General features: G+C 30.0%; 3 protein-coding genes across 3 annotated transcripts in view; 2 read left to right on the top strand and 1 right to left on the bottom strand.

Annotated features, from left to right (window-relative positions):
* LOC149488531 (suppressor of lurcher protein 1-like) overlaps window positions 1-11529 on the bottom strand; it is a gene marked incomplete at its 5' end in the record, with an annotated part of 132468 nt that overhangs the window by 71920 nt on the left and 49019 nt on the right. The gene's annotated exons all lie outside the window — the stretch shown is intronic.
* Window positions 238-3150, top strand: LOC149488533 (uncharacterized). Its single transcript, XM_089695186.1, has 4 exons — window positions 238-674; window positions 1231-1434; window positions 2217-2411; window positions 3011-3150. Exons 1-4 carry the CDS (start codon window positions 537-539, stop codon window positions 3077-3079), a joined length of 606 nt encoding a protein of 201 aa, XP_089551312.1. The 5' UTR covers window positions 238-536; the 3' UTR covers window positions 3080-3150.
* Window positions 8056-9666, top strand: LOC149488532 (uncharacterized). The gene is made up of 3 exons (XM_089695247.1): window positions 8056-8189; window positions 8631-8804; window positions 9497-9666. Exons 1-3 carry the CDS (start codon window positions 8145-8147, stop codon window positions 9533-9535), a joined length of 258 nt encoding a protein of 85 aa, XP_089551373.1. The 5' UTR covers window positions 8056-8144; the 3' UTR covers window positions 9536-9666.

Genomic DNA, 11529 nt, shown 5'->3' with positions numbered 1-11529 from the left:
GTGTAATATAAGAAGAAGATCGATGGTATGTGGAATTTGAAATTCTGTAGTAACAATTGTTCAATAAATTGTAAACATCAATGTTTACATAGAAAAATGTCTTGCCTGCATATAAAAATGTTGAGGTGAATGCATCGGTGCTTTTCATTATTTAGAAAATTTGATGTGATTTATAAATCCTTGAAAAATATGAAATAACAGAAAAAAAGGAATAGTAGTAGAAAGTGAGTAGGATGTTAGAAACCATAGCTTTTGCTTTACCGATCTCGCTGAAGCAAATATGCTCTATGCTTATGTAAAAAGAAAACAAAAAAAAGCAAAAAATAATAATTGGCAGGGTTGAGTATGTGACTATGTTACACTACATATACACTTTCTGAACAGCAAGTTTTAAAATCTACATGCCAATGAGTAATTAGCACTTTCAATGAATATTTCAGGAAGATTTGAGCCAAGTTCATCGTTCTAATTACATGCTCCGTAAGCACTTTGTTTAAACAAATAAAGTTATAAGATGCAATACGAATTAATGTTTGATGCACGAAATATTCATGAATATTGTTTATACGAAATACATAAAGGCCACGAAAATTAAAAATATTTGCATTTCATCTTCAGCTCGCAAAATGGATACTAGGATACTTTTTGTGTTTTGTGCGTTTGCGATTGCGAACGTGAGTATTCCTTTTTGACTTTTTTGATAAATAATTTAGTGAAATCAATCAAATCAATCAAACGAATTCCTACTTATAAAATTTTAATGTTTAAAAATTTTAATACCCAAGAAGAAATTGGAGAAGTGGTGGATATATTAAGGGGTGGCTTTCCATTGTTAAAATATTATGTACGGGTTTTAGTTAGTTCGATAGCATTGTTTGCAATTCTACTAAAACTTTAAATATAAAAAGTTATTTAAATGTGTTGATCGATCGAGAAGTTAATCATAAATAAAAAATTAATTGTACCATTCCTACCATCAGACGTTTGTAAAAAATCTTGGAAATAAGATTACTTTTACACTTCGGAAGCATTTTTTTTTAGCTTTCCTATACAAAAGGCAACATTAATTTCAAAACTTTTAGGGTATTCTGAAAAAATATCAGAGGTTTTATCTTTGTCACGTCGATTTAATAGGTTTCTTAATTTAATTAAATTCTGTGTTTCACGATTGACTTCACTCGCTTTTCATGATGTTTTTCCCTAAATATACCATTCTGATTCCACTTCTAGATAAATGGCTTCGTCAAACGTGACGTCATCAGTGAAATGGAACAAGATCCTGAAATAGCCGAAGCTCCTACAGGCATTGTAGATCGGCTCAAGTACTGTTATGGTGAAACATTGGCTCATACAGTGAACACTGTTAAGAAGGACCACCTACAACCACTGCTTAACTTCTTTGAACAATCTTGGAATAAAATACGGCGGGTTGAGGTAAGTTCTCTTCTGAACCTGCGCGGCTCGATGGAACACAGTGGGGTTTTAGTCGGTAAGAATCCGACATAACCTTTGGAAGAGTACCTACCTTTAGCTTTTTACTTTTACCTAGGGTACCTTTGGAAGATTTCCCCACTTTAAAAAAAAGGTTCTCTTCTGAAAATTTCAAACTAGAAATTTTAAATGAAAATTTCTTAATTCAAAATATATTCTCATTATTATCTAAATCCATTGACAACAAAAGAAATCTGAATTTAACTTCATTGCTCCGAACAAATTAAAGAAAAAACATTCCCAATTTTAAACATTTAGGTTAAAGGCGACATTTTATTATGTATGTGAATGCGAAATGTCCTTTTATATTTAAAACTGAATGTTTTAATTTATAGAAGATGGTCTATAAAATAACAAAAGCTTTTATTTAGGTGAGATAAGAATAAAGTTAAGACTTTGTGTTCTCAAAGCTTCAATACGCCGACACAATATTAACGTTTCATTTTGGACATTTGAGAGCGAGAAGTGATTCATATTATATATTTATTTTCTTTATTCTGTGTGTCTTCTCTTTAGGCTATATCGAATAATATAATTAAAAACAGTATTAAAAAAAACAAAAATGGTACCTTTAAACGATTAAATAGAACACCTTTTTGAAATGGTTGTTTATAACGTTATTAAATGATTTTTTAACCATAGTTTTAACCAAGAATTGAGCACACCTATTACTGGAATAGTCTTGGAAGTTTTTAAAACAGTTCTTCTTTTATTTCTAATTACAGACATACAATCCTGTGAAGTATGATGGTCAAATAAAGAAGATGCCTATAACATGGGAGGACTTCCAGAACGACTTGAAGGAATTCAGAAAATGCTTCCGTCAAACGATAGCAGAAATACTTGATGACGTCACAGAGACTGGATTGCAACCTGTATTCCGTAGTGTAGAAGAACATTTGGGCAAGCTGACCAGAGTGGTAAGATTGTTTATACAAAATTAAGTACATTATTAGAAAATGGAGAGCTAAATTGCTGTAGCATTGTCTCTACATTAAGGTGCTCTGTGTTTTTGAAAATCGGTTTCTAAAAATCTAATATTCTAATATATATTATAAAGGCGAAAGTTTGTAAGGATGTATGGATGTTTGTTACTCTTTCACGTAAAAACTACTAAACCGATTACAATGAAATTTAGCACACATATAGAGGGTAACTTGGATTAACACATAGGATAGTTTTTATCCCGGAAATCCCACGGGAACGGGAACTATGCGGGTTTTCCTTTGCAAACGCGGGCGAAGCCGAGGGCGGAAATCTAGTACGTCTATATTTCAATGTTTTACACATTTTATTAGAATTACTAGTTGGCACCGCAAACGTAGCTCTACCAGACGCCCTTATCACATGAAAAAAACAACATAAATCAAATTCCCTATAGCGAAGGAATGTTAAAATATTTTTTAGTAATGCAATAATTGCTATCAAAATATTTAAACGTTAAAAGTATCACATGGAAGGTTTTGATCGTATCACTGATTCAGTTTGTCAGAAATAAAAATAAAATCTTCATTTTCAGGTTGATATTTTGACCATGCCGAAGGAAATGAAACAGGAAGAAAATCCCGAACAGAATGAACAAATGTAATAAGCTTTTATAAATATATTGTAATAATCTTGTCATTTATATTTTGTATCTAAACAATAAGTTTTATTATTTATAAGCGCATTATTAAATTTATACAAATTTTTATTAACAGCTTTCATTTTTTTTACCTATTAAGAAACAATTTACATTCAGAAATAATATGCATATTAAAGATGAGGAATTGCCTGCGAAATAAACATAGGTTATAAATTGATAAAACAGTTATGGTTAAAATAATCACTACATAGTATAAAACAAAGTCGCTTTCTCTGTCCCTAATCCCTATGTATCTTTGTATGCTTAAATATTTAAAACTACGCAACGGATTTTGATGCGGTTTTTTTTAATAGATAGAGTGATTCAAGAGGAAGGTTTTAGTATATAATTTATTAGGTTTTAAACAAAGTGGGCGAAGCCGCGGACGGTAAGCTAGTTATGGATATTACGTACCTAGCACAAGATAACAATGAAATATTTTCGTTAATGTTTAGTTTTGAAAATACATTTCTAAGAAGCTAACAATAGCTTGTTAGAAGTATTTTAATATTTAAAAGCGTAAATTGTCGACTTCAGTAGTAATGACGGTAATAAATATAATAGTCATAATATTTTGTCGGTTATGGATGAATTTCTATTTCGCATTGTTATTGGGGCTGTCTTGTAATATAGTAGTCTATTAATGGATTTAAAACGGGTCGTTACTGAAGTACTGAGCACATGAGCCAGCAGGAGACCTATTTAGAACGATAGAGGGGCATAAAATAATAACATTCAGCACTATGCCGTGACTTGTAAGCTGTCCAACTGCGCTGTGCGAGTTCAAAAGTACGAGTAGATGGAGCATATTATTTAGGTCTTATGTATACTAATTAATCAAAGAATATATCAATTGCATAATTTTTAATATGTATCTCCAAAAGTTGACAAAACCCATACGTTATCCACAAATACTACAATTGTCCATTCGCTTATTACCGTTCCAGAAACTTCTATAGAACGAGCCCAGCTAGAATGCTTCAAGTTTTTTGTAAACATTTACAGAGGAAACCTCAGCCTCCAAGCAAACACTCCAAATTGGAGCTATCGACTCTTCGTTTGGAACAAATACCTCTGTTCAACATTTCGTTCACAAACATTCGTAGAACTTTAATTAAAGGAAAAAGTACGAGTACTTTGCAGATAATTGATTTCCAGGTAAATACGTATTGTTGTATAATAAAATATTGTATTACGGATAATACAATATTGTGTTTACGGTTTTTGGTACGAAATAAAACGTCTCCTTTCAATTTTATAGGACTGACAAATTCTAGGTTATCACTATTCACTACAGGTGTATTTGTTAAGAAGGCAATAAAAAAGTGAGTACTTATTATTATTGTGAAAACAATAAACCTGGTGCTCATTTAAGTAGCCAATGTCCCTAAAAATTCTGATGATTACAACGATACCTCAAAACTGAAATCCATGTAGAGCTCGCCCATGAAATATACATACATACGCTCGAAAAACACGTGGATGGATCTGTATGAAATTTAGTAGACACATAAATTATATTTCTGAATAACTGGATTAATTTCCTTTTATCCCTTTTCCACTTCCCACGCAAGGAAAGTCATAGGCTCCTTCTAGTATAATACACGAGTGTATAAGTAAAGATTGTTTGTCACGTAGTATTTCTTAGAAACTAGTTATCGGAATGTGACCGTTCTTTTTTCCTTGTTTATATATTTACGACAATTTAGGGAATAGTTTAGATTTTGTTTCAATTTGTTTTATATGGTAACATTAACATAAGAAGATATTGGTTCACATCAGTTTTATAACGTTAAAAGATAATCTTCAATGTTTTGGATGATAATATCAATATTTTATTTTCCATTACATTAGTGCTTAATGTGTTCAAGGGTGAGAAAATGAAAATATAGTTATGGTATTTTTTTCATCTACGCTTTATCATCCACGATTTTTTTCACTTATTAAAATACAGATGTTTAATTATCTGTTCTTTATCCGTGTAAGGCGTTATCCACACACGTCCTTACATATTTTTTAGCTAAACGTTTGTTAATATTACTTTCTGATCGTATTAAGGTAACTCTACATAATAAATACTACGTCATTGTTCTACCGTTCTACCCCATCGCAGTAGGAATAAATATTTAATTATAATTATGCTATCCTAAGCTAATACTAGAAATCAGTCGAAACGGACGTCAATACGTGCCTTATCTGTGAAGAATTATTTATGAAGTAAATACTATGAGCTCGTCAACACAATAACTATATAGGTACTTTATATCCTATGGACTAAATACTTTGTAAACAAGATTTGCAGTTATGATAATTTAATTATTTAGGTGGTTAAATAGTTGTAGTGTGTAGTCTTTGTCTTAGTTTAGATTACTGTTCGAAAAGAAATCATGTTCAGGATATTTGGATATTAACTATCCACTTAAGAGACTACACGTTAAAATTCTCAATACAAACTATTATTTAGGTATTTAATCCCTAATAACCTACATTTAAGTACACCGTTTAACTTCCAGATAAAATCTCGTTAAACAATTTGCATGTAGAACACAAAAGAACCATTACTTCATGGCGTGAAGTGACAATTACGGTTTTTGTATAGTTTATACCTATTCAATCATCGCACAAAGAGCAGCGTTTACTATTGTCTGTGAAAAAATATAGCAAAAGCGCATTTACATTTTCGTCTGTTTTTTGTGTGACTATTTACTGCATTTTTTCTGTTTAGCACGCTTGTATTAGCTTCTCCTGTACGACTGTATGTAACTCGACTCCTTTAGATTCGATGTTGATCTACTTTAAATGGACAGATTTAATTCAAACTTTGTACACTTATGACAATACAATAAAGAGCGTGTGTGCTGAGCACACTTGTCAGAAGTGAAACTTCTTTGGCAGGATTCAAAGATACCAAAATCATAGCCACTCCATGGCGTGATGGTATTGCCATCACGCGACCTTGAAATTTCACTGTCAACACGCCTAAAGAAATTTCACTTCAATAATATTGATTTAATGAGTTAAAGCGTGTGTTTTAAATTCTAATTAAACTATATATATATATATATATATATATCAATTATTATTATTCATAGCAATTAATGTAACATTTTGTTAATAAAGAGAACTGCAATACCTACGTGTAACAAATATTATTTTTTTGCTATTTTCCTTTTTTATAGCAATTTCTGTAAAATTTTGTATTCAACTGTATAACACGGAATGGATGCGACAAAATGTATTTATTGCATTTTCCTTCTTTTTATAGCAATTTCTGTAAAATTCTGTAAACATAGAGAACTGTTGTAACACGGAATGGAGTCTCAGTAAATCACTTATCCTCAATCAAAATACGTATTCACTTACAAATATGGCAAGGCAGCCGAATAAATGCTATTGATTATTCTATTGACACAATTTAGGTCTGGAGTGAAGACTGTTATTTATTTTATTATTACACTCACGTCATTTTTATATATTGTACTAGGGGTCCGCCCCGGCTTCGCCCGTGGTACATATGAAAAATAGATGTTGGCCGATTCTCAGACTTACCCGATATGCACAGAAAATTTCATGAGAATCGGTCCACCCGTTTCGGAGGAGTATGCAGACTAACATTGTGACACGAGAATTTTATATATAAGATTGTATAAAAAATATTATGAGTTCCTCGTAAGGTATAATTGAGACTTTAAGACTCATTTGTAATCAATTATATAAGAAACTAGCTGTGCCCCACGGTTTTATCCGCATTGCTCGGCTCCTATTAGACTTAGTATGATGATATATAAATATAGCCTATAGTATTCCTCGATAAATGGGCTATCTCACCGAAAGAATTTTTCAAATCGAACGAGTAGTTCGTGCGATTAGCGTTTTCAAACAAACAAACTCTTCAGCTATATCTATAATATTAAATATAGATACAAGAATGTTGCAATACACGGTCGCTATCACATAAGTTTTCATAATAATTAATTTCATTGACTAACAACGTAATTCGGATACGTTATTGTTTAAAATTGATAAAGTAAGTAGGTCATTAACCTTTTTATCATTTTAAGCTAAATATAAACCATATCGGATGCTTCTTTAAGGAACCTATTATTCTTACGAACAAAATGCCCAAATGACCTGTTGTTAATCACGGCTTGACAACATTTGCCCATAATACGTGTTATGTCATTTTCCTGCTTACCAAAAATTGTCGATTCATTTTGGTATCAAAGCTGCTAGGCTACTTTATGTAATGGCAGTGATTTAAACCATATTATTGTCATGCAACAGTTTTTCAACAAAAATATCTAACAATCGTGCATTTTTCTGGTACCTACACTTTGCTGAAAAGCTACTTACAAATCTTCACATTGTTTTGTTGTTCGTTGTGTTATGAATCGTCAATAGATACATGATTTTATCCACCATAAAAAATTTAAAAAGAAAAAGTGCCTTAAAACTTTCTTTATAAAGCTCTCCTATAGTCCTTCTCAAGGCATCAAGCACCGCGCTTTATGCTAGTTTACGTTTTATTAATAATAAATAATATAAATCTTCTAAATAATGAAAGCAACAATTATTCAATTACAATGGCCATGAAGCTACAAAAAATATACTTAAATATAGTTATTAATCTAATAAATAACATATAATATAATCGAAACTCTACCGAAGTTAATTATCACATGGCTAAGAAAGTTTTACTCACAAAAAATAACTTATCAGTAACTTCCTATCTAAAAACAAACGATATCTTTGTGAAATAAATATTTACTCTTCTATCTATTATCTATTCTATTCTGTACGTCGATCCCTCTCTAATGCGTTGTTTATTGAAGCTAATAGTTCAGTAAACTAGATGATTCCGGGAGCGAAAGATTAGCGATGTTTAAACCCCATGTATTAATTACCTTAATAATGACCTCAGTTCAAAGATAACAGAGCAAACAAGAGGTTAAGATAAATGCGGCCAATATCCAAATGTGTTTAGTAAGAGATTTTCTGTTGACAAGGAAGGTCGTGCTAATCAATCACCATGCATAAAACGTTAGCTATTTTGTTGTCTGTGTGTCTCGTCAGTGTGAGTATTTTTTTGGTTTATTTTAATTTTAGTGCAATTGTTAATATTTTAGCTTGCTAATTATTTGAAAACTTGTACGAAATCGTTGTGAATATTTTAAATTATATATGAAAGTATATTATTAATAATGACATGTGTGTTATTATGTATAATAAATATGTTTATTATTTGTAACTTTGAGGTTGCCTGAATTTTTTTCGGTCTCTTCTCAGATATAATATATTATTATGTATTAAATTCGAAATACACGTTCTAATTGTCGTGTGAAAGATTGAGAAAAAGTGGCACTTAATTTATTTAGCACTAAACCATCCAGATGTTCTTTTATATTATTTTTATTGAAATGATACAGGATAAAAATAGATTTATAAGATAAACGAAATATTATCATACTGATTATTGTAAATAAATAGCATATTCACTATTACACTTTTTTAACAGGTTCTTGCCGGAATCACAAAACGTGACACCGAACAAAATGAAAACGTGTTAGAAAAAATTCAAAAGACAGCTGAAGAATTTGGCAAAAAAGTATCTGACCAGTTATCGGAAGTTTTGAACCCTGACAATATCAAGGATGGCTTTAACAAATTCGTTGACACTGTGCAGAACGCAGTAAGTTAAAATTTTGCTTTTGTGTGTGTTTTTTGTATTTTATTTAGTAGAATTAGAAAAGGAGAATAGAATTAATGGTTATCAAAATGTGAAACAAATGTGCTATGATACGAAAACTTTAGTCAAAAACAAAAACAGACATCTTTAAAATTTTTATAGTTCTATGAATTGTATACTAATTTACGGCTTATCTTGCTTTTTATTAAGGTTTTACTAGTTACATTAGTTAGCTCCTTATTGCATTCAATTACATACTTTGCGTTAATGTCCACTTAAAAATTTATGGAGAGTGCGTTTGACAGGATATTCTGATTGCTCTCTTATCTCACGATTGGTCAAATGGTATAAGATGTAAGAGTGTTAGTCTTTGTGCTATTTTCTTTATATATAAATTTAATTTATTTGGGAAATTGTATTCGGGTATATTTGATGTGATAAATCAACGTTTATTAATACTATTGTTTTAATTTGTTATTAATGTCATAGTTCCTTGCAATTTGATGGAACCACGAACAAATTTAATTATTTCTATAGCTTATGTGTTATTCTGGTACATGAGCTACTGCACTGCCAAGTATCATTAAAATATGTTCAGTCGTTTTTGCGTTATATTATATAACAAACATCCATCCCTCCATCATAACATTAATATATATTATAAGTAATTTAATATTTATTTTAATTCCTTTCAGGCAAACAGTTTGAAAAAAGAGGAAGAGCCGAAGCAGTAAGGTCGAGGCGATTTTTTAGTTTTAAATAATATGAAAAAAAAATTATTATTGTTCAATTCGTTCCAATTTGTCGGAATTTCACCTGCAATAATGTCATAATGCCAAAATAAAAGTATTATAGTGACAATAAATGTGTTTCTTTTAACTTATATCCTCTTTACCTAGTACGAACATTCTTTTGATTCTTGCAAAATATGTAGGTATGGTACCTTAACCTGTATGTACTATTGTTTCGTGAGTGCTTTGTAATTTTTAGGGTAACGATTTCCTCTTTTATCGGGAACCAATCAGAAATAAATTAGATTTAATTTGTAACAAATAAGTTAACTTTTTAACGTTTCTTCTTCAATTTGGATATTTCATGTAATTTCTTAGGAGAAACATATGAAGAATTTATTAAATTTATTAATTAAACTTATAGGTTGGTATGCGATAAAGAGACCTTTTGACCTATCTTAAGAGAACATATTTTATTGAGTGGGTTTTATCTCCATTAATTAATTGATGTATATCTGATTGCACTATGTAATTGATACTGAATTCATAAAACTGTAAGTTAATCATTTATAATCAAATTATAAAAAAATCATAGTTGATAGAAGATGCATTGAAAAATATACACATTAATAATATTTATTTACATAAATCAAAATGAATAATAATCATAATGTAGCAAAATTATAAAATTTATTACAATTTTATCTACTATTTACTAATTACAACAATCGTAGCTATATTTAAAATGATGTTTTGATATCAATATAATTAATTATCTTTTTATATAAGCAAGCATTTTTTCGAATGAATTTATGATTAGAAACATACAATATAAAACACTTTTTATTATTTTTAAGAAAATCCCAACTTTTAATAACTTTCTGTAATGAAAACAAATTGAAAAAACAATACAAAATCCGTGTCTCTCTTAATCATCTAATAAAATATACTTCTCACAGTTATTAGTTATTGACTTTTTTAAATCAAAATTGTACAACGAATGTATATAATAATATTTCTGTATGAAAATGAAAACCTAGGAATAACTGCCGCGAAATAAAAAAATCACTAGCGAAAAGGTTATTTTGTGTAAGGAATAATTACATGCCATCATTTTATAGATGATGTTATTATTATGTGTTAAAACGATTTTCTTTAAAATTTATACATAATGATAATCCATTGTAATAAATTGGAAATATGATTGGTAAATAAATATATTACTCCCAAAGCCCAAGCGTCACCCGCCTGTAATCATTTATCTAACTTGTATAATTTAGTATCTCCACAACACCCCACGTTCACAACAATAAAAGTTCAGTAAAAAAATGGGAAAACTCACAATACCAGGAGTCGCTTTTAATCTGGATTGCGCAAAATGTCGACGAATATATTCGCGCTCATCTACACCTGCGGTAACTACGGAATGCTTTTGTTGTTCTGTACAATCGTTGTGTCGATTCGCTCTTCCTAGTTTTATTTTTATTGAATATTTTATGCACTTGTTCCAGTGTTGTTAAGAGTTGTTAGACGTCTTTGTTTTATAAATGCTGGATATTTAGTACGTACAATACTTAAGTTTTTATACATTAGATGTAGTATATAAATATATAGGTACATAAGACACTAAAATATCAAATATAAACTTATTGGAGGCTAGGCGGAAATTCAGATGAAGTAAAAGCAAGCCCCGGTAAGTCTGAGGGCGGAAAGGAAAACAAAGAAAAAATATTGTAAATATTTTAAATCAATTTTACTTGATAGTTGATATACTATATTAGTAATAGTATTATTGTCAATAATTGATACGTAGATACATATTTTAAATGTTATCTTCAAGTTAATGCAAGATATTATAAAGAAGTGACTTGCCTAAGCTCATTCATGATAAACGATAACCTTGATTATTAAAGTTCATATTTGTTATTCTAATCAAAATACATTACTCATGGCTCCATATTAATAAAATATATGTAGTAGTAACTACTTAACTGTAG

This window comes from Colias philodice, chromosome 5 (assembly GCF_061535455.1).
Source record: "Colias philodice isolate Cphi_HAF_F1 chromosome 5, ilColPhil1 Martin Lab GWU primary, whole genome shotgun sequence".
Classification (NCBI taxonomy): Eukaryota; Metazoa; Arthropoda; class Insecta; order Lepidoptera; family Pieridae; genus Colias; species Colias philodice.
Note: the sequence above shows the minus strand (reverse complement) of the source record. Positions and strands in the feature narration are given on the sequence as shown.

Coding starts and splice junctions, on each gene's coding strand:
- LOC149488533 (XM_089695186.1), top strand. CDS start 537: ATGCACGAAATATTCATGAATATTGTTTATACGAAATACATAAAGGCC. Junction 675..1,230: donor GTGCGTTTGCGATTGCGAAC/GTGAGTATTCCT, acceptor TTCCACTTCTAG/ATAAATGGCTTCGTCAAACG. Junction 1,435..2,216: donor ATAAAATACGGCGGGTTGAG/GTAAGTTCTCTT, acceptor TTCTAATTACAG/ACATACAATCCTGTGAAGTA.
- LOC149488532 (XM_089695247.1), top strand. CDS start 8,145: ATGCATAAAACGTTAGCTATTTTGTTGTCTGTGTGTCTCGTCAGT. Junction 8,190..8,630: donor TGTCTGTGTGTCTCGTCAGT/GTGAGTATTTTT, acceptor CTTTTTTAACAG/GTTCTTGCCGGAATCACAAA. Junction 8,805..9,496: donor TTGACACTGTGCAGAACGCA/GTAAGTTAAAAT, acceptor AATTCCTTTCAG/GCAAACAGTTTGAAAAAAGA.